The 24,318-nt window shown below is 37.6% G+C and overlaps 1 protein-coding gene across 1 annotated transcript in view; it reads right to left on the bottom strand.

Annotated features, from left to right (window-relative positions):
• The window catches only part of SLC26A8 (solute carrier family 26 member 8), a gene marked incomplete at both ends in the record, with an annotated part of 32,426 nt that extends 14,461 nt beyond the window's left edge, over positions 1-17,965 (bottom strand). The window contains 10 exons of the mRNA XM_083360228.1: positions 1,193-1,270; positions 2,301-2,414; positions 4,632-4,779; positions 6,218-6,300; positions 7,095-7,244; positions 8,402-8,566; positions 9,371-9,546; positions 13,011-13,127; positions 15,372-15,511; positions 17,793-17,965. Of these exons, the coding sequence (XP_083216354.1) occupies positions 1,193-1,270; positions 2,301-2,414; positions 4,632-4,779; positions 6,218-6,300; positions 7,095-7,244; positions 8,402-8,566; positions 9,371-9,546; positions 13,011-13,127; positions 15,372-15,511; positions 17,793-17,965 (1,344 nt within the window). The remainder of the gene's footprint in view (positions 1-1,192; positions 1,271-2,300; positions 2,415-4,631; positions 4,780-6,217; positions 6,301-7,094; positions 7,245-8,401; positions 8,567-9,370; positions 9,547-13,010; positions 13,128-15,371; positions 15,512-17,792) is intronic.
• Positions 17,966-24,318: the final 6,353 nt, after the last annotated feature.

Here is a 24,318-nt window from a genome sequence, read left to right on the forward strand (position 1 = left end):
GATTTTATCTTTTATCCACTTACTGAGTCCTTCTCAAGAATCAGGGGGAGGCAGATACTGTTATTTAATAATATTAAAGGTATCGTGGTAGGATGTAAGCTGGTCCATTGCTTTTTGCAGTTGATCGCACCAGAAGGCAAGACAAGAACCAAAGGATGGAAACTGATGAAGGAGAGGAGCAGCCTGGAATTAAGGAGAAACTTCCTAACAGTGAGAAAAATTAACCAGTGGAACAAATAAATGATCTTTTCTGTAATAAAAAGGAAGTTCTTTAGATAAAAATAAAAATGCACAACAAATTTATGTAATTAAACAACTATTAAATCTTACTTTAAAATTTAGTAATTAGGCATAGGCATTTCCACCACATAAAAAAAACTTTATAAAGGTCATAGACCAAACTCAGTGAAAGTTTCAGACAGATAAACATTTATACTCTTAGTATACTCCCAAATAACTATCAGTATCTAAAAAACTTAGAGACAATTCTGTCCATAATAGTGACCTTCTGATAGGGTATACTTGTCTTTAGATAGCAACTATGTAGGCAACATGGAAATCTCAGATTGCTGTAAAGTAATTATTATAAATTGTATTTATTTGACTAGGTATATTTTTTTAGCATCAGCCAAAGTAACCTTTCTCTCACCTTGAATAAAAAACATAGAAAATCAAGTTCCCTAGATTCAGTGTGAACTGAGCCACACAGGCATAATTTTTACAGATAATGGGATTTTTACCGAATCTTTTCTCCAAGACTGCCAAGGGGAGAGAAGCAAGAAGGACCATTGATAGTTATAGCAGATTTAAAAGGGATGGATCATTTTTTAAATCCAAAACAATCAGCTGTTTGGAAATAGCTCAGACATATGTCTCCTTAATTCACTGAACAATAAGAAAGAGGAGGAAATACAGTACAATCATACAAACAAGATTTTGTTATTATAGCTAAATTCAACAAAAGTCATTTTAATTTTCCTATGGAGTTAGGAAAGTTAAAAGTTAGGACATTTCCTGTTCTGATCCACCTGGTGGATCTGACATCTTGATAATTTTGCAGCTCATTAAAAAAATCCCCCAGTGATATAGAATGAATCTTTATTCTGATGACGTAGGTTTCCAAAGAGAACAATATTCCATTCCAGCACAACATTTATATATCCACGTTATTCAGATTTTCACTTTAACTTACATTTGGAAGGGACTGGAAGTAATACCCCAATTTTAATCCTGTCACCAGCATTAAGGAAATTCCAGTCAGAGCTGCAAGCTGAAAAAGTGTTTTTAAAAATGGCATTAGAATATTAATCTGATGATAATAATTCTTTCCCATATTTTGTAAGTTGAAACAGTCCACCCAACTCAGTCTATTATCCTCAGAACATATACAGAATGATACTGTATGTACAATGTTGAGTAATATGATGACATTTCAACTAGCATCACATCAAAAAAGATTCTATTAATTTAATTAAAAGGTCTACTAAACTAAAGTGCCTGCCAATTCCTTATTTTGACCTTGGATTCCTAAATCTATTCATGACTTGCCTTCAATAATGTTTACTGTTAGATGATCTTGACTTGGACTCAAGTTCTTTCACTATGCCAGGGATTCTCAAATCTGGAGGTAGGATATCCTACAACTAACTTGGAGGGGAGTGGGGCGATTAGCAGATTTTTAAAAATCTGATGAGGCATATTCAGGCAAAACCCATTTCAAACTTTGCTCCCTGTTTTCCCCAAACAATGTTTTGGCAGCACTCATGATTTGTCTGTACCCTGCCCTTTATTTCTCATTTTGCCTGCCCAAGCTAATAGGAGGCAGTGTTATATAGATCAAAATGTAATTGTTACCACGTACATTATGGGTTTATTTTTTAGGTTTATTCATTGGAGAAGGGTGTCACATAAATTCATTTACCATTTTAGAGGTGGTAATACCTCAAATTTTGAGAATTTCATTGAACCAGAAAACCATATCCAGATGCAAAATCTAGGAGACAACTAGATGGTAGATAATATGGGAACGATACATTTAACACCATGAAACAATGATATCTGCCTATCCCAGCTCCTTAGGAAGGACTCGATAGGTGGATAAAAATGTTACATCCAATCTAAACATCTGGATTATTAGTGAACAAAACATAACACCGGTAATACTGTAGTTATTTAATCATTTGCTCATGCTATCAAACTCTGTAAAGCACCCCCTTTGCGTGGTTCAAACAACAGAGAAAACCATGTTCTAACAAATACTCCTAAATCAGTACCTGAAACAAGCACTGGATCTAACTCACCTGTGTTTTTCCACCAGTTTTCTCCTGAATAGCAGTTGTAGAAATTGCACAGCTGACAGCAAAAGTCTTAAAAAATGAACTGAAGACATTGCATAGCCCAATTGCTATTAAATCCTGTACATGATAAATAAAGATAAACCAACTGGTATTCAGATTACTGTACTGTGAAACGTACAGTACATACTACAAATAGTTTCCGCTAGAAAAAAAGCAGGATGACATGCTTCAAAATATCAATATATTCTTATCATTTATAACCAAAAGGTGTTGCTGTTTTAGGAAGACATTCAGTCATTACAGTTAATGTACCTCTTAAATCATTTTTTCCCTTTTTGGAAAAATGGCTCCTATTGCTTTCTTGAATATGCTTATATTTGAACAATATCTGGAGCACTCAGAGAGGTCCACAGGGAGGATCAACAGCATCATAATGGTGGGCATGACTTCAGCAACCAAATTCCCATTCCTTTTTACATGTATGTAAAATGTGCAATGCATGTGCAGAAGGAGGAGGGCTTTGTTTGCCAAGTTCTGTCTGCAATTGTGATGTTGACACACCACTGTGGGTGTGAAGGGACTTCTGCCTAATCATGTTCAAAATGTGTACAGTATAGTCCAGTGTTTCTCAACCTTGGCAAGTTTAAGATGTGTGGACTTCAACTCCCAGAATTCTCCAGCCAACATGACCAAGAACTAGATTTCCATAAATATCTCTGTTCTAGTGCATAAAGCCATAGTTTTAATGGACAATTACTTTTTTTGTTGTTGTTTCTTTTTGGACTTGTGACTTTGATATGATTTTATATGTTGTAATAGGCTTAAAGTCTTTCAGAATAGTTTAATTGCATTACAGATGCTGTCACATTTTTAATCATGAGTAGCCACAGGACTTACTTAATTTAATTTATTTAATTTTGGTCTGCCTGACTCCAAACAACTTTAGGCGGTTTGTAATATAGTAAATAGATTAACATGCAATACAATTTTAAACCAAACCAACTGTAGTGTATGCGGCTAAAGCATACACAGGCTGTCAGCACAGCAGGGGGCTGGACAGCTCCAGGCCATAACCGCATTTGGCGGGAAAGCCTGGTTTGAATGAGTTTGACAGCCCCAGGCTATGGCCAGCTCTGACAGGAAGCCAGGGTTTAAATCTATTGGCCACCTGCACTGGCGGGAAGCCCACGTTTGAATCCATTGGTTGGTTTTCACCTGGGCAGGTATAAAGGTATGCCAGGTAACCCCCTCTCCCCAGCTTTGTTCCTGACCTCAATAAAGAGCCTTGGTGGAGCAGTGGGCTAATGCCTCCTTAAGTAACACCAGCTGCCTGCAATTAGTGCAGGTTCGCATCCCACCAGGCTCAAGGTTGACTCAGCCTTCCATCCTTCCGAGGTAGGTAAAATGAGGACCCAGATTGTTGGGGGCAGTTAAAGCTGACTTTGTAATAATGCCGCTTGGGGGTGTGTGAAAGCCCTAATAAGCAGGCATATACATAGAATGAAGGCTACTGCTAAGCTTGTAAGCCGCCCTGAGTCTTCGGAGAAGGGCAGGATATAAATGGAATTAAAATAAATAAAAAATAAAATAAAGAAGTTACCACCCAGCTGAGTGTCCGTCTCTGTGTGCGCCCACGCTACTTTACACCAACAAAAAAATAGATAGGAAAGCAGATAAAGTACAAGATGGCAAATCTGACCATGATGTGGGAAGAGCCAGGTCCTCAAAGCGCTCTGGAACACTTATTAGTGAGAGCCACCTGGATATCGGGGGGGAGCTCATTCTGGGGACAGGCCTCACAACAGAGGAGGCAAACCTTCAGGCTCCTGAAAGATGATACTGTTTAGCTGAAGGGACCAAAGTGTGCCAACCTTTCGCTGACAGACATCACAGGAGATAGACATTCCTTCAAATTACAATTTGTCTGCCACATAGTGCTTAGTTTATAGGTCAAAGCCAGCACCTTAAATCGCAACCAGAAACACAGTGGATGAAGTATACCAGTCACTGCCCGTGCTGCTGCATTTTAGACCAATTGAATCTTCTGAGGATTTGCTCCACATAAAGTGCATTGCAACAGTCAAGTTGGGTGGTGACTAGGGCAGGAATGACTGTCTGGAGAGCCTCCTGCTCCAGAAAAGTGTGCAACTGGTACACCAGAGGAAACTATGCAAAGGCTTTTGACTGATCAGTTAAATTAGTGAAGAATTGCTTTGTTTTTCATATTTACCTCAATGTGTCCCAATGTATCTCTAATGTCCTTGGAGACAAATAGCAACTACAGAGTTGCATTCAATTTCTTGAAGTTTCTGCCTTGTGAAATATAACTATTACCTGAGTGTGTCTGATGTGATAGTTGTGAATACTTGCATACTTCTTTCCCACAAAAATGAGAAGGAAGTAGCTTACTATTGCCAGAGATGAAGCATGTAATATAAGTTTGTCCAGTTTTGAGAAGACAGGTAGAGTAGGCTTCAGAAACCTGAAACAAAAGTAGAGAACATACCTGAACACTCTGATTAGGACATATAAACTGTAGCTCTATTTATTTACTGATTTATTACCATCTCTTTCAACCTACAATTTTGTGCACTAAGCAACTAGTGCTAATAATAAATATGTGCTTGCTTGGACTTCAAACATTGAATTTTATGTACTTATTGTTAGCTATCTTAGAAACTTTTTCTGAAAGCTAAGACAAATAACCTTTAAATAATTTAAAAGTTTAAATTGAGCAATTGACAGTATTTTTTTCTCTAGTAGAACAGAAGGTTTGGGAAACACTTTAAATTTGATCTTCAAAGTGTGCTTTGGATAGTGAACACAACGCCATCCTGTACTCACTAAAGCAGTTGTCTCTTTTCTAGAGGTCACACAACTAACTTTCCCAGCCACCATGTAATCTTGGAAAGTAGAGAGGTGTTTTAAGGTATTAAACAGACATCCCCATGTCTTCCAAAGCAACTTTCAGAGATCAATTTTGACATTTTACACCAGACATGTCAAACACAAGGCCCGGGGGCCGGATCCGGCCCGCGAAGTGGTTTCATGTGGCCCGCGAAGCCATCCTGGAAACAGTGAGGGAATGGCTCCCACTGCCTTGGCCCTGGCCCAGAGACCCTCCTTCTGCCAGAGACCCTCAGATCTGTCCCACTCCTACCCAGGCCCCCATAGGCACCCTTGATGCGAACGATGTAGAGCTGGCCATGCCCACCCAGTAGGCCACGCCCACCCAGCCCCTTGAGGGCAACTGCAATGCTGATGCGGCCCTCAATGAAATTGAGTTTGACACCCCTGTTTTACACAGTGCTAAAGAGTCAATTTACGGTTGCCTGAACCGTGGGATGAACAGCAAGTAAATTTGATAAGTAAAATAAAATAATACATTATTATTCTTAGCTCATTTTAAGAAGCATGCAGTAATTATGGCTCTTTATGAATACTGATAGTCCACACATGACACTGATGGCTAGAACAAAGAATCTTTACACTGTTCAGTAAATGTTAACTCCTGTCCTCATCGGATACCTCTCAAAGAGAAATTATATAGAATATTTCAACATTGCTGGCTTGACTAAATGTTGTTGGTATGCACATGGCCACAAATAGAGATGGCAATGTAGATTTGAGTGACAAAATTGAAATATTTATAAGAATAAGAATTCAGGTTCATGCATTGGTAAATTTTTCACAGGAATTTCAAGCTGGAGTATTATTATCAAGAATACTTCTGTAGCCAGTTCTTCAGTTTCAACATTATTTAATTTCCTCTTTCTTATTTCATTATTTTAATTTTTGGGGTTTATTATTTTTTCTTCCTTTACCCCACCCTGCATACCTTAACCTGAAAGGGAATAGTATGATAAATACATATTTATACATGTATGAAAGATACATAATATTAGATTTAGATTACATACTTGTGGGGAGTCATTGTAAAAACTCCCTGACTGGATTCAGCATGTAGATGAGTTTGGGTAGAAAGCATTGTAAATACAATAATCTGTAAAAGAAAAAAAATGCATTCTATATTATTTGAGATGAATATTGTTTATTTAAATTTATTTCTATATTACATTTGTATACCCTCAAATTCAGCCTTGATTAATGGGAATTACAATGTCAATATCTATCTTGGCGTTATGGACAAATAATTGTCTTGTTGTGGCCAGACATTGAAATAGACACTAATAATATTCAGTGGTATAATGCCAAACAAGACAGACTTTTCATTAGTTACTATCAACAGTAGGACACAATCACCTGTGCAAAGATTAGTATTAGGAGGGGGAAAAACAGTTTCATGGTCAGAAAAGCATTTTCCCCCACAGCAAGTTTCGCTGATACTGAATGTTTAATGTTTAAATCTACATTTCCCAAGAATGCATTTCTAAGGACAATAATAGACCATAACACTACTAGACAAAATTGGGTTTACCACAATCATGAGCAAAATGTTCTTACTGTCACTGCAATGAAGGCAAAGAAGGGATGATGTGGTGTCCCCTGAATTTGAGGAATGTGATAAAACAAATTCCTCTATTTTATCAGAGGACCTGAAATAAATTATAATAAGGGACAACGCTTTTTCAGATGCAGCATTTCCTTATCCTTAAGGTCAATATAATATATCCAAAATAAAGGAATAGCAAAATTCTTAAAATGCAGTTCTGTGCTAAATAAATACAATGTTTGAAGGAAACTATTTCATGGATCCCTCTATGACTTCAAGTCATTTACAAAACTGTGACTCTGGGGGCATAAATGTAATTTTGTTGAAAAATGTGAGATATTTACCAAAACAAGTTCCATTGGAAACTCAATCGGATAGTGTTTATAAGTTATTTTAATGCATTTGCTGACCCTCAGCAATAGTAAAGAAAGCAAAAACAGCAGGATACTGGTGGAATTTGCTTTAGGGAGACCCATGCAGTAGTATACCAAATTCTGAAAAAAAGAAAAAGGCAGCAAAATGTTCAGAATTAATTCTTGAATGTTAATTTGCTGCTAATAATATCAACGTAAACATCAACATAGTCTTTTAAATGACATATTTTTTTGCTTCAGAAATAAATATATGTGCCTGTCTCACACAGATGACTCTAGGGAGCTTACAATTAAATCATAAACAGTACAAAACATAAATAATAATAAAAAGAGCCATACAAACAAGACAAACATTAAAAACTGTTATGTATTGAATATATATAAAGTTGTGTTAATCCCTGCTAAAGTGAAACTAACTTGGCTCCAACTACTTGTAAAACTAAAATGTAACTAACTCCAACTGTTTTGGAGGGAAACTTTGAACATTTATATTTGGGCGGGTTTTTCAAGTATTGTGATTGGTTAAGGCCCTGTGGGTTCAGAGTATAAATTACAGGCAATTGCCTGTAATTCTCCAGTTCCAGCTTGAGTCAATAAATAATGTTGTAACTATGCTGGTCTGCTCCTTGCCTACTGAAGCCCACTACTCAATAAAAACAATTAAGAACTAAAAACCATTTCATGGGTTCCACATCACTCTTTAATCCCTGGGCCAGATAGCAATACCAGGTCTTCAAACCCTTCTAGAAGATTCTTCCAGAGGCCAGCCTATCTTAGAGGTAATTATTTTCCATAGGGCAGCAGAGAAGACCCTTGTCCTGGGTGCTACCAAATGACACTACTCTGTGGATACACACTACCCACAGCTAGTTTCTTCTGCTGAGCCTAATGGGGCAAATAAATGCCACTGGGGTCCCTGAAATAACCCGACCCTGGTAATGAAGACCTTTATGCTATACATCTTTGATGTTATTCAGAAATTAAGTACCACCATGCTTAAAGGGGGTTGATTTGTCCTCACTGTTTTAAGAAAGCCAGTAGCATGTCATAAAGAAAATAATAATAACTAAAAATGGGGAAGTTAAGTCCCTGGTGAGAATTAGGATTTCTTGTGTGTGTTGTGACCGCTTGTTGTTATTTCATTTCAAATGAAGGAATTTGATAAAACTTTTAAGTAGTATCTTTCACTCTTCACGGGAAATACATCAGTACTGACTTCTACTTCTCCCCATTCTTGTCAAGAAAGAGGAAAGTTAAAAAATAGCAGTTTTACTCACATAAAAAAATGACAATGGGCCTGCATGAAAATCAATTACAATTCCAAAGATGAAAGAGAACTGAGACATAATCACATGTAATGCTGCTGCTGTAAGGTAAGCATTCATGAGACTCTCTGAGACATATGTTGTAACAAATCCCAAACCAATGATGCCCAAAAGTAGCTGGAAGAAACAAAAGAGATGGTTAAAATAGGAGAAAAAAGGGCTTTTAAAGAAAATATATAGCTGCCCTATTTCTGCAGGAGTTTGCTATTATACACCTGAAATTTAAAGAAGCTATACTATTTCTCTAAGTGAATATTTTGCAAGTGCAGAAAAAAAATCATCTATTTTATCCCTCCAAATTAGTCAATGTTCTGAGATAAGTTGAAGTCAGGGGCCGGTAGTTCTTCCTGGCCAGCAATACCAAAAAACAACAACCATACAAACAAAATTGGTGAAATTTCACCAGATAATTATCTTGGATGAAATCTTACAAGTTTTCATGTGAGATAACTGAAACCTTGCAAAATTCTGGTGAACTCTTGAATGATTTCAATGTCTTCAGGCAAAATATCAGCTGATTTAACTTCCATTCAACTTTTGTGCTCAAATAGGTATCTATTACGTGTTACTGCATTTTTATTCTGTCTTTGAAAATATCAAGAGTTTTCACTCTACATGAGGTGAGATGTAGGGAACTTAAAAGTCAGCATTTTCTGCCAGAGCTCCCACTCCTATAGAATCAGTTATTCCCGAAAATAAGATTAGTGTCCTTGTCACTATTATTCCCCATTGACACATACACACACACACACACACACACACAGAGAGAGAGAGAGAGAGAGAGAGAGAGAGAGAGAGAGAGAGAGAGAGAGAGAGAGAGAGAGAGTATTATTAACTTAACTGATGTGGCATTAAAGCATTTAGAATAAATAAATAAAAATATTGCAAGAAAAAAAAAGATAATTCAAGTGTGTTTCCTACCTGAATAATCCCAACTAAAAATGTAGTAGATGCAGTGTGAGTTAGTGCTTCCATATAATTTTGCATAAAAGTTTCATCAGAAATGTTGGCCAAACTGGCATTAATTGGTAACTTTATTCTGAAATTAAGATTACTCTGAAAATTTGCTGCCATTGCATTAAGAATGCTGAAAGAACCTGTTGCCAAAAAGCAGAAATTCAAGATAAAAGCCAAAGCCATTCAGCTACATATTAATTGTCACAAGGTAATTTTCATCATTTCTCTAAAGACCCTGAAGTATAAAATGCTTTCAGAATACCAGTTTGGTGTAGTGGTTTAGGCACCAGGCTAGAAACCAGGAGACTGTGATTTCCAGAGCCACCTTACGCACGAAACCTGGCTGGGTAACTTTGGGGCAATCACTCTCTCTCAGTTCACCTCACCTCACAGGGTTGTTGGGGCAAAATAGAAGGAGGAAATAGTATTGGTTATGTTAACTGCCTTAAGTTATTTATAAAAAATAATAAAGGCAGGTTATAAAAAAATCAACAAACCAACAGACAACCTGCTTCTCTGCCTATTATTTCTACTGGTATTCTGATGTCAGAAGTTACATCACTGGGCACTCAAAAACAGTGGTGCCCAAACCGTTGTCCATAAATCATCACCAGAGAGATTCACCAGATTTACAGGAACTCTGTGTTAACCCTTGTCAGTTGGCTAGACAGCAGGGGTAGGCAACGTTGGCTCTTTTATGACTCGTGGATTTCAACTCCCAGAATTCCTGAGCCAGCCATGCTAGCTTAGGAATTCTGGGAGTTGAAGTCCACGACTCATAAAAGAGCCAACATTGCCTACCCCTTGGGCTAGAGCCTGATCCTAACCTAAGCACACCCAGCGCCAACTCATGTTCACCATTAGTCAACCACCAAAACTATATAGCTCCTCTAAACTGGTATCATATAACTTTTATTTCAATAGAGAGATTTAACTCAAGAGATTTATGGTGTTTACAGACTAGTGGCATTCAATTAAATACTTTGCTTTTTACTATGTAGGCTCAAGAGACAATCCTGGGCATCTCCAATTTTGATTGCTTTCATCAAAATAAAGTGATATCATGCTCTAATGCTGCAAGCCGTACAACTTTTCTATGGACATGTCACAATGCACCTATAAATGAGTGCTTGTGTCGTGATGGGATGATATTGGTTTCACCAGTCTGACCAATTTGACATCTCTCCCTGCAGACATCACTGGAAACACTTTTGGCAATAAGGAGTATGAGACTGTGATATCTTCTCAACCCCAACCTGTCTGGTTTCTATAAAGTGTCAATATAATTGTTGTTTAATCTGCTTTTGTTTTCACAATTTTTCAGAGTACTTTTGTTGTCACTTACCATCCTGGGTTATTGTTACTTGTTTGCAAAAATGACATAAAACTGGTTCATAGAAACATAGAAATGATAATACAAACAGCAATATAAACATTGAAATTCAGAAAACTGAGAGAACAGATCTTTAAAAATGTCACTGACTATGCATCTACATAAGCTATACTAAGTGGAACTGTGATATCATATAAGCAATATGGAAACTATAAATAGGAAATAAATTGATGAATATTTAAAAATAGGATTTCATTGGCAGGAGATGCACTTCGCTTTAGGGCATGTAATTTGTCAAATGATGCCCTCAAACTACAAGTTGTTATTATATGACAAAAGGTACATAAAATAATTCAAATGCTCATATTTAATTTGGGGTTAATTTGAGAATCCAATATAACTTCAAAAGTTTTCTTAATGTGAAGAGATTGAGAAGATGCACACAAATGGAGTTATAATAATTTTATTTGCTGAAAAAACTGAATTTCCATTCTCTTGAAGGAAAAGGTGTATACAGTAGATCAGGGGTGTCAAACACAATTTCATTGAGGGCCGCATCAGCATTGCGGTTGCCCTCAAGGGGCCGGGTGGGTATGGCCAGGGTGGGCGTGGCCTACTGGGTGGACGTGGCTAGAATGCGTATGGCCTACTGGGTGGGCATGGCCAGCTCTACATCATTCACATCAAGGGTGCCTATGGGAGCCTGGGCAGGAGTGGGACAGATCTGAGGGTCTCTGGTAGAAGGAGGGTCTCTGAGCCAGGGCCAAGGCAGTGGGGGCCGTTCCCTCACTGTTTCCAGGATGGCTTCGCGGGCCGCATGAAACCACTTCGCGGGCCGGATCTGGCCCCCGGGCCTTGTGTTTGACATGTCTGCAGTAGATGGTACTTTTGTTTAACAGGATGCTCCCTATCTTTTTCAATATTTATTTACTGGCCCATGAAATGCCACTGAACTATCAGAAAGAACTAATGATTTACAAATTTATTCATTATTAGCAGTCACCCATATCTAATAAATTAGCAGTATTTAGCTATCAAGGGCTCAAGAAATTTGGAATTATAGAATCCCAGAATAGGAAAGGACTTAGGAAGCCTTCTATAACTTACATTCATTATTTTATATCTCATCTTGTAGAATGTAGAGGGCATATATATCTGGAGCTGAATTGGTTCTAAACTGAAAATAACTCATTTGCTAGAAATATTGTAAGCTCATCTCATTCATCTCAATAAATCTTGTTTAAAAAAACTGTCAGACATGTACTTGATGAACAATCACTTTTGATTCTCAGACAGCTGCCAAAAAGACAGGCCTATTAACTAAGGTGCAGCAGAGTGGAAATGAGAGTAGAAATGTGTATGTAGCTTTCTTTTCTCTTCCAAAGTATAATCACTGAAGTTGGCAAAGCAAGAGTCAGTCATTTCCTAGGCTAGCGAATCATTATATAAACATGTCTCAGTTACCCAAGGCCAATAAATCAAGTGTTCATTAACTTAGAAAGAACATAGGGAAAAGCCTAGAGAATTTGCAGCAAAATTATACACAAAGGTTCTGAGTTCATTGTACTGCAATAGGCAATCAACTGTTGTGTCTAAAACTTCATTTTTGTTTTGGAAAACAGATGCTCATCATCTAGCCAAGTCACATCTGAGAATCTTTGGACAAATCGACAGATCAAGTGAGGAGTAAAGAGTTAAGCATTTGGAGTGCTGTGATTTGCTGTTGCACTCTGCTGTCTGAAACAGAGGTCTTTTTGGAGCCTGAAAATGGTAAGAGACCCACCTTTATCAGCAATTTTGCCTGGATTTCAGAGAACAGCCCTTTACAATTTATTCTCTTCACACAGAGTGATTACGAAGAGAAGTTACAAAGAGAGAAATCATTTATTTAGCTTCCAAATTTTTACAAATAAACTCACCTATCTAAATTGAAACAAGTGTAAAATACTGCTAAGAGAAGAATCATGGAGAACTTACAAGAATCATGATTTTTTTAATAAAACTAATTAATTGAACAGATAAATCAAACTTGATATAGTCACTTTTTAAAATATTTATACAGTTTTCTTTAGCTTTGTGAATTATTTGATGACAGGTAATAAAATATGGTATTAACAGAAGACTTAGAGATAAATATGAAATAAAAGTCAATATGTTTGAAAGTATAAATTAACAAAAACAAGGTTTATTTTAATGAATCAGTACATCACTTCTAATGACAAATAACCCCATATACCTTTAAATGGGATGAACAGATAGCATAGTACTTACCAATAGACATATGTTGTGAAGTTCCAAATATGACATACATTAAAGAGCAGCAAAATGCAGAATAAAAATTATTTATAACTGGAATTGGTAATCCGGTTAATGCTATTCCTGATAATCCTATAAGGAATGCATATTTTAAAATATACTCTCAAAACTGATAACAAAGCAAAAAAGTTCATTGCCCATTTGTAGGGAAGGAAAATCCAACCTGCCCTATTTTGTCATAATTTCTTATTCTAATAAATAATCTGTTATCCTTATGACTTAGACCTCACTTTAGAAATCTATAACTCTGGGAAAGAGGACAACCAGTGACAATGACTGCATTACCGGAAGACCCGAAAGACCAGGCTGAGGACAAATTATGGTCATTAAGAGTCCATTCCAACTTGATGGCTCATGATGAGCCAATCAATCTTCATATAGCTCTGTTTTCTGGGAAGAGCATCCACCACTGGCAAGATATATCTAAGTAAAAAGCCTGCTTTTTTACCTCTGCTAAATCTCTCTGGATGTTGCCTATATCTTTCCCTCCAACTATTTGTTAATGACACATAAAGGGGAATCTAAGGAGCCCGATTATTGTATTTTCTTATGTTCTTCCAGAAGTGGGCAAGGGGCAAAACGTGGCAAATGAATACCAGAGGTGGAGCTGGATTTGAGTGAGTTTTTCATCATCCTTTTCTGGTATAGCCTGGTATAGCTTCAAAATGACTGGAATAGCTTCAGAATGATCTGAAGGAGCACTTTGGACACAGGTAAGATTTAGACACAGTTATTCACTTAATCATAAATATCCATTAGTGGTCTTGGATACATGTCTAGTGAGAACAAAACAGGCAAATCCTTGCCTGGGATAAGGGTAGAATGTAAAGATGTTAAATGTAATAAAATGTATGTTAGTACTATCACCACGACTACTACTAGAGATGCTTCAAAACTTGAATGATCTCTGTTGCTGCAAACACACAAAACAAGCATTTCCACTAGAACAGCCATGGTATTTTAAGTTCAAAAACCCTTTGGACTCTTATGCTGCCATTTCATTTTGCAGGTTTCATGGATCAGAGTCAAATATATGTAGTATGTCCCTGAAATAACATTTTATATGTACACAGTTGTTGGAGAGAAGAGGGAGAACGGAATGGTGGCTCCGTGCCCAATGCTGTCTCAAGTTAATTGGAAGGCAGCAATTTCTATTTCCATTAGAACTAATCTAACTAAGAACCAATCATATTTCTGGTGCGCTTGTCAGAAACACTGTTGATTGTCAGATGAAAAGTACAATTAGCAGGTCCCAAGCTATATACTTCCTGTTGCTATATCTGGAGTAAGCACACAAAGAAAGCCTCTTTTTTCTGTGATACAGATTCTAGTCTAGTGCATCACAGGCTACATTCAGACGTTCTTTAATAATGTATGAGCAAATCTTGAAGCATGTAAAAGGATTCCATTTTTATGGACAATTTGTACTAAAGAATATTAATTTTTGAATCGTAGATGTTTTTGTTTATATTGCTAGTTTATTTTAACATACATTGAAATCCATTATATTAATTCTTGTTTCATTGTTTCAGGTTAGCATAGATGTAATCACTACATCTATTGGACTGACCTTAGCTGAAGGTGCCTTTTCCTTTACAGATTCCTAGTTTTTAAACTCAGGTAGTCCTCGACTTACAACAGTTCATTTAGTGACCATTTGAAGTTACAACGGCACTGAAAAAAGTGACTTATGACCTTTTTCACACACTGTTTTTCACTTATGACCACTGTGGCATCCCCGTGGTCACATGATCAAAATTCAGATGCTTGGCAACTGACTTAGATTTATGACAGCTGCATTGTCCCGGGGTCATGTGATTATGTTTTGTGACCTTTTGACAAAGTCAAAAGGGGAAACCAGATTCACTTTACAACTTAACTGTGGAGATTCTCTTAACAACTGTGGCAAGAAAGGTCGTAAAACAGGGCAAAATTCACTTAACAACTGTCTCACTTAGCAACAGAAATTTTGGGCTCAATTGTGGCCATACGTCAAGGACTATCTCTATCAAAGGCTGTTTTTGTTATCTCATTCCAATCCCCATATGCTTTTATTTAGTATAGACCAGTAAAGAGAGCTTCAATCTAGGTCAGGGGTAGGCAACCTTGGCTCTTTTATGACTTGTAGACTTCAACTCCCAGAATTCTTGAGCCAGCATGGCTGACTCAGGAATTCTGGGAGTTGAAGTCCACGAGTCATAAAAGAGCCAAGGTTGCCTACCCCGGTCTAGGTTATACTTCCATGTGTAGAAAAGCCTGGAAAATTATCCATCTTGAAAGTTTTTAAACAGAAAATGAGAAATGGACTTAACTTACCTTGGAAAACCTGCACCATCCCTACATTTATGCCAGCGTGTATGTCTCCTAGAATCCATTCAGTAATACGATAAGTATAAAGCCAGTTTAAAATAGGAAACATCTTGAGTATGTATTTCCTGAACCGTGCCCATGAGAATCTGAAATAAATTAGATTGTACAGCAAGCCAATCTTTTATCTTGATAAAAAAAGGTTCAGGTTTTTTTATGATACATACTGAGGTAATCTATAAACCAACAAGATACTCTGCCAGTCATCAGTCCTGTATGTTTTTGTTAAATAATAGTCAAATATATAATTAAGATTAGAATTCTATGTACCCTTCCCTCAAAGTAAGTCCCATTAAACATAGTGGAAACCAATTTCTGAGCAAAGGCATATGGGATTGTGCCAAATGAGAATAATTTTAAAATGATATACTTGTATTCCATTCTAGTTATATTTTGTTATGTCTTATTATTTTGACAGTGCTTTTCAGCTAAAATTTACAATGGTTGTAAATTATGAACTAGAAACTATACTATCATAAAGGTAAAAAGGTAAAGGTTCCTCCGCACATGCATGCTAGTCGTTTCCGACTCTAGGGGCCAGTGCTCATCTCCGTTTCAAAGCCAAAGAGCCAGCGCTTGTCCGAGGACGTCTCCGTGGTCATGTGGCCGGCATGACTAGACGCCAAAGGCGCACGGAATGCTGTTACCTTCCCACCGTAGTGGTCTCTATTTTTCTACTTGCATTTTTATGTGCTTTCGAACTGCTAGGCTGGCAGAAGCTGGGATGAGTAACAGGTGCTCACTCTGTTACGCGGCACTCGGGATTCGACCCGCCAAACTGCTGACCTTCTGATCGAGAAGCTCAGTGTCCTAACCCACTGAGACACCGCATCCCTTTTATACTATCATAGCCAACACTAATTCAAGATTAATTCTTCAAAGACCTCTGAACATGTATCTTCTAAGTCATTTTTCCTAAATGTAATAAATCCTAACAAATCTGGTTCCTTTATTATGTTTTATGCTATCCTAAGCAGGAATTCTTCAGCCTCTATGGCAGAGGTCCTCAAACTTGGCCACTTTAAGACTTGTGGACTATGGCCAAGTTTGAGGACCCCTGCTGTATGGACTAGAGTAGAGGAAAAAACAAAACAAAATGCTTATAGAACCAACAGGGACACACTACTACAGGGCATTCAAACCTGTGGCCTAGAAGTTGCAAGCAACCATGGAATGTATTTTATATGGCCTGCAGCAATACCTGGAAGAAAGGAAAGCCCTATATACATCTTTCAGCTGGAGAGGTCTAATCCAAAAGAAGTTTGCGTAGATATCCTTGCCTATTTCACTTGGTGTAACAAGAAAAACAAAGACAAATTAGACTGACGGGATGATAGAATCAATGAGGAAAGGAGAAAGAGAGCGCAACTGCTGGAATTAGAGTAACAGCTTGGCACTTGGAATCTTCTCCAGGGCCACGGGGGAGTACATATTTAGTATTTACCTTCACCAAGATTATTGCAGACACTGAGGCCAATTACTCAGAGTGAGATTAAAGTACAGCTTTGCAATTGGGCAGGGCAGCCCAAGGCACAGCTACAGCTGTCCTACAGGTGCCACTGCAGCCAGGACAAGATTGGAGCTTGCACTTCCTCATGTATTTGTTCTCTCTACCACTGTTGCACCTCCTCCTTGCTAGTAGTGGTAGCTCCCAAGGTAACTGTTGTAAGGACTAGAGATTTTTATTTCAGTGAATGGAGACTTCCAATGCTGTGGCCTCCAGGTGAATAAACCTGTCCTAATGTGGCATTTGTAAGGGTAGAGTTCTAGACCCCTGGTATAGATGCTCCTTCAAGGCAATTGAACATTTATGTTTCCAAACTGAGCTTGGTGGGGTCTAATAATCCACATTAATCAGAACAATTGGAGCTGAGAAACCACATGTTCTCAAGCATCATACCCAGGTACATCTTGGAATTATGCCAGCAATTGTCCAATACAGAATCAGTTTAGGGATTAACATCAGATTTTGCAGTAAGCAATGTGGTCAGCAGCTGCAAATTCTACCTTACCCAATGTTGCCTATGTAAGGGTAGAACTCTCTGACATTGTAATATGTCAGCAATGGTATCCTGATGTGAAGCTGTAATCACTATCTAGCCCATCTTAAATTGGAACTACGTAGGTTTTTCCACATATTTTCCCGTTTCCACTCTTCTCTTCATTACTGCATTTTTATTACACCTGATTTATTGGACCACTGGAGCTAATTTAGCTTTACATAAAAGAGAAGAAACTGTGCATGGTGACGTCTGTAAACAATGATAACAGTTTCTGATATGATACAGAAAAATGGGGTTTATAGTTTGATCTAGAAATATAACAAAGTGATCAAGTGTTGAGAGGGACAAACTTCCTGACTAATCTTACCTGCATTGGATCTTTCGTCCAGGTTTAGGGCTTTCAGATTCCTTGTTGAGCTGGGAATACATCTTTTGGTCATGCTCTTGTTCAAATTCTTCTTCATTGTACACCTTTCTGTTGATGTTATATGTCACCCTTAGTGGCACTCTCTCACTGATAATATTTATATCTGGCTCCATTTCATTATATTGATCCTGACATTTTAAGAACAAATCTATTAAAATGAAAGAACATTTTATTTTGTGTCTCTTTTATGCTACTGTTTCCTGGCTCACAATACTTCTGAAACTCAAAGGCTCATGTTCAAACAGAATGAGGCTGGTTCCTATTTGTTAGCCTCATTGTTACTGTGTAATATCTGTTCTAAGAGTTAGAAAACATTCAATAAGGAAAGAAAATCATTTGTGAAGTATCAGACACAGTTTAAAAATAAAAAGCTGGACTGTCACCACTGGAACTCTCCTATCTCTCATGCTTTTTCTTAAAATAATATTTATTTAACGCAGTGTGACATTTTAATGCTGTTAAATAGCAGGTTCTTTGGCACAGGAATGAAGACGCGAAGCTGAGTACAAAGTAACTCATAATTTATTTTGTGCTGAAACTGTACTGGGAAAAGGCTGCAACTAGCCGCAATATATATAGTCTAGCCCCTAGGTGGCAGCCAATAGGTTTGAATCAACCATTGCCGCCTGGAGATAGCCAATTGCAGCACAGGAGACTTGTAGTCTGGGTTGCTGGAGAGCTGTTAGCTGCTCCAGCAACCCACGTGGTATTCTTTAAGAGCCCAGTATATAACACCGTTCCCCTCTTAGACCAGACCATGATAACACCAATTAGTCTCAACAATTGTCAAGACTTATTATCCAAACACACTAAAATAAAAGAGACAATAATAATATATTATTATAAAAATAATAATAAAAGTAAAAAAAATGTAGGTTACAATGTTATTAAACAACATCTCAATGAATACGCTTCAAAAATGGCACTTTTAGACAGTTACATCATAGCACTAGTTCTGTAGTGTGGCAACAGCAATTACAACAATATATAGCTCTTTATTTTACAACGTAATCTGCAAGATATGAAAGAGGCTTGTGTGCCCTAGAGGAACGTCTTGGAGTTCCCATCACATTGTGGTCTACCAGCTTACCCAGTGAGCTGGGTAGACGTGTGCTGGCCTCTCCAGGTTGGCCCACCTCAGAGTCAGACTGTTCAGCAGAGTAGGCACAGTGGTTGCTGAAGTTTGGTTGGCTTGCTCCTTCAGGGGACCCATGTTGCACTCCAGGGCTCCCCAGTTTCCCCTCCGGTTCTGCCTCAGTTAAGAAGGAAAAGTCCTGATAGTCCATGTGAGGATGGCTTGGCCGCAAGTTTGAGGACCTTGGGAGGGACTTATGATGCAGTCCTCACTTAGTGGCCATTCTGGAAACCATTTCCTGAGCTGATAAATGTGTCGTCTGACAAATCGCCCTCCCTCCAACCCCACTTCATAAGATAGGGGTCCGGATGCCTTGGTGATTTGACCAGGAACCCACAGATTCCTATGACCATAGTTCCTGGCCCAAACCCAATCACCCATGTGCAGCCCCCTCGGGGGTTTTGGTCGAGAGGCTTCTGCTGCCACTCTTATCTTGATGCATCCTGTCCAGTTTAGTAATCAAACGCCTCCCCCAATGTAGTTCTGAAGGACTTTTGTCTGTAGCAGTGCAGGGCGTAGAATGCTGGCAGAGTAAAAAATCTGCCAATCTGTGGTGCCAGTCACCTATAACAATGTGCTTGAGTGCTTCCTTCATTGTCCTTACCATGCGTTCAGCTTGACCATTAGAAGATGGATGAAAAGGCGCAGACATTGCATGTCTGATGAGATTAGCTCTAAGGAAGGCCTGAAATTCAGCAGCAGTGAATTGAGCCCCATTTTCTGAAACTAAGACATCTGGCAACCCATGTGTGGCAAAGAGTTTTCTCAGCACCTGGATGGTCCTAGCAGTAGTCATGTTAGGAACTGGAATTACTTCCAGCCATTTTGAGTGACCATCCATTACTATAAGGAAGAGCTGTCCCTGAAAGGGCCCAGCGTAGTCTATGTGAACCCTAGACTAGGGAGTGTATGTTTCCTCCCACTTGTGAACTGGAGCCTGTGGCATTTCAGGCCTTGATTGCTGGCATGTATAACAACCATGGACTTGAGCCTCAATGGCCTTATCAAGGCCAGGCCACAAGAGGTAGCTTCTAGCTAAATCTTTCATTCTGACAATGCCTGGATGGCCTTCATGTAATGATTGTAAAACCCTGTCTCTTAGGGAAGTGGGAATCATGACTCTGTTTCTCCATAAAATGCACCCTTTATGGGCAGATAACTCATGCCTCCTTACAAAATAGCTCTGAAATTCTGAGCCTGGACTTTTATCCAACCAGCCCATGTATACCCATGACAACACTCTACTAAGTATTTTATCTGTGGCAGTTTCAGCAGCAATGTCCCCTGCATAGAGGGGAAAATCAGGTATGTCCTGTATGGACAATATTCTAGCAGCTGGAGCTGCTATTCTGCTCTTTTCCTGAGGACTAATAATTGTCCTTAGTTAATTTGAGAATAATTTGAGGAATAATTTGAAAGGGAGAGGCAGTCCTGGCAAAAAACCACTGTGAGAACTATGCAAAGTAAAGATTGTATAGTTGTAAGTATTGCTAAAAATGTCTCTTAATAGCTGTTATGTGATATTACAAAAATTGGGTTAATTGACTTTGAGTCTTTCTCCACTTTTGACTCATCGTGGCACAAACACTGGAACACTTGCCATATCCTCATGATATTATTTTATCTGCTTCCCAGCTTATTAGTGAACCTCCTGTCAAACGATTACATTTGAATTTCCTACTCAACATAAGAAAACAAGGTGATGCATTCAGAGACAGCCACAACTAAGGAATCAAAGCCATGTCCTCCACTTTTTACATGCATCAGGTTGGACTTGAATTGCTACTACTTGATCTTACTTGAATTTTTATTATCAAACCAAGATTTTTTATTTTCTGCCATAAGTAGTAAGACATTTTCCTATTTTTTTACAGTTATCTCCAGCATAAGAAATACAAAATTAACATGAACATGGACATATTGGAAAAAGCCATTTTTCTAATGTTTATTTGTTTGTGAGATCTATCTCCCATTTTTCCATGTGGAGTTCAAGGGGATATTAACTTAGGGCTTTTCAGGGCTTTGACTATTCATGGGCTTTAGTTGAACTAAGATGCTTCTCAAACAGCAAATATGAAGTAGGGAATAACAACATGAAACAACCCTAGTTTCTAATGTTGCCTCCTAGAAGTAGAATCTGAATCTGCAACCAGCTAAATATTTTATTGGTCTGAACTGCCTAATAATTGCTCATCATACTCAATGCTGCCAAAAGGCATATTAAATAGGACTCCCTAAGGTGATTGCCTATTCTTGTCTTGCTGCAATGTGAATTCTATAAGGGTTTACAGAATAAAATATTGCAGAAATGAGATACCTCTGTACTCGTTCCTTATCTGGCAATGGGTGTCCCCTATACAAATAAATAATTAATGTACATACATATACTGATGAATGGGCTGCTAAAATACACATATTCACTTTCCAAGATTCTGTAACTCAACTACTTTTCCTTTTGATAAATCTGACTAGTGAAACACTAAGAATCTAAGATTCTTGGTTATGAATGACTGCCTGGTTCTTGACACTTTTTTCTGACAGGTAATTTGCCACTACTTATAATATAACTAATTTTATGATATGACATGTGGAGTACAGCAACAGTTAACAAGGAGACACCATCAAAATGGTAATTCGGCTCCAGTTTTAATTTATAATCTCATACGGAATTCCTCTTATTTGCCTATTTTAGTATGTATGCATTGCATTATTTACTAGGGAATTCAATGCTGTTGTCCTGTCTACATTTTTTTTAGTTCTTGTAAAAAAAAAGTTTTTAATTGCTTGCCATTGGCCATAATAAAGAATTATGATAATTCATTCATTTAAATGACATAGTGCAGTTTAACTATACTTCTTCAACGTACTTATCCTTAAAAACTATATCTGCAATTTTTTTTCTCCCAGAATTGGTTGTAAAAAAAGAAAATAAAATGTGATCTAAAAAGCATATGTAGTCAAATTATATTTGAAAGCATGGTTGATCAATGAAATAGAAATGCTAGGAAATAATTTTAAAAGTCCACAATTGCAATTTCAGATGACCTTAGACTGATGAACAGTTGATATTTGGACTCTGCTGATTTATTGGTAATTCATGATAATTATATTTTATAAGAACCATTTAAAATATCATCCATTAATTTTCAGATACTCTTGTTCCCAGAAAATGGATTAAATGCCTTCCACTAACCACTCAGAATTTCTATCCAGTGGAAAAAAATGTTTATGGCAGTAGCATCTATGTAATTGAAAGCAGAATAGGGCCAATCTAAGATATTTTGCTATTTGCCATAAAGCACAAAATGCCTTTCACTAAAAATTCTACATATTGAATATAAACTGAATCTTATTTCAACAGAGGCTGATGACAGGCCCTGAGTATTTACATTTATTCTCACAGTCTCTTCTCACTGTCAGGACAAGTTGTTTGCTTTTCTGGGAAATGCTAAAGCTTTAATTCCTTGGCTAATTTGTTACAGCAAATAAAACGTGATGACTAGACTTCTCATTAAATAAATACTTTATTTAAGGTTCTATTGTGATGCCAGCCTGCATTCACAAGGATGCCAGCCTGTTCCTCCAACTGGGAGTACACATTCCCCTGACTCAGAATCAGGATACAAAAAGTAAAAGTTGGAAAGGACCTTGCAAGCCTAGTTCAAATCCCCGCTAAAGCAGGACACTGTGTAACATTCAATATTGGGGAAGACATAACCTTTATCACATAAAAGCAAAGGGAGATGCCTCAGCCCTCCCTCTCTCAGAGAAAAATTCTGTTCTTTTACAATGAGAGACAGAACTCCAGAGAAATGGAGAAAAAAAAAGGTTGCTGGCCATGAATCGGCTTACACTGTCTCCCAACGGTTGTGATAAATGGCTGGAATTAACCCCAGATGTCCAAGAAAAAAGAAGTAGGGAACTCTGCTTCTGGATTTATATTACAGCTAAGAAATAGGTTAATGGCTAGGCAGAAGCTGCTTTATAGCTTAATTTATTGTGTGTGTGCGTGTGTTCTTAAATCTCGTATTCTTTATACCTCTCTCTATAGAGAGTAAGAAAGATGACCTTGAGAGAGATAGGCCAAATCCATTACCAAAGAGACAATGGGGAAAAATGACTTAAGTCCAAAACAAGAGAAAGCATGCACAAAATATTCAGGCACGCACTTCCTAATTTACGTGATTATAAGGAGGGTAAGTGGGGAATAAAACACAGTCAGATTATAGCCAATATTAATAAAAGTAATGTTAGCCTTTCTATGAAGTAGATTTCTTGATTTGGTATACATGTTTAGTCCTACAGGGTATAAACTGAAGGAGTGCACCTACTTAAATGTTTTAAGCATATATCAGATTCTGCATGGGGATGCTTCCTTTCTTCCAAATCTCTTAAGATGATAATTTGTCTCAGAGAAATTGTAATAAATTGGTGTCATCTTTTGATCTTTGATCTTTTTAGGCTAACCAATTTGCCAGCTGCTCTATATTGTTATAACTATATAACGCAGTCTAAGTAGTTGTACAATCTTGTTGCTGCAACACTACATAGTTACAAGTTTACTTTATATATTTCTATTTTTTCTTTTAAATATTTCATTTTTCTTTATCTCTGGTGAGATTGGTATAATTCCAAACAGTGTGGTGGGGAAGACTCAAACCTTTAGTCACACTCTTTGATAATATAATGCCAGAAAATGGCATCCTAACAAATATTTCACTGTTGTCTTTTTATTAGCAAGAATGCTACAGGACTTCTCTCTCTTATACTCACTGGGTGAGGGCACTATATAAGCCCCCACTACCCTGGAAGTTAAATAATATTAATGGGAAGTACCAAATCAGTATCCTGGGGCAAAAGGTCAGGTCAAAGTATGAAGCTTCAGAAAGTTTCTGGGAGTGAAGCTTACTGCTAAGATTTGCTTGGTACAGGCTTGGTTTTAAATGATAAAGCATTTAATTTATAGAGCCAATACTTAGAATAAGAACATGAAATAAAATAATCAAAAAAGCTTAAAAATAATAACAATTATATATGAGGTGTTTATCTATTACCATCATTTTACACCATTTGCAATCATGCTCCCTTCTTCTTATCAGTGATCAACTCAGATTGGTCTTAGAAAATAAAAGCTTCTGAAATAAAAGTTAGCCATATGGTAGGTTTTTTTTCCTGAAATGAATTTTAATGATATTTTTAAAATATCAGCTGCCTGCAATTAGTGCAGGTTCGAGTCCCACCAGGCTCAAGGTTGACTCAGCCTTCCATCCTTCTGAGATAGGTAAAATGAGGACCCAAATTGTTGGGGGCAATAAGCTGACATTGTAAAAA

Source organism: Vipera ursinii (genome assembly GCF_947247035.1).
Source record: "Vipera ursinii genome assembly, chromosome: 3".
In the NCBI taxonomy this organism is placed as follows: domain Eukaryota; kingdom Metazoa; phylum Chordata; class Lepidosauria; order Squamata; family Viperidae; genus Vipera; species Vipera ursinii.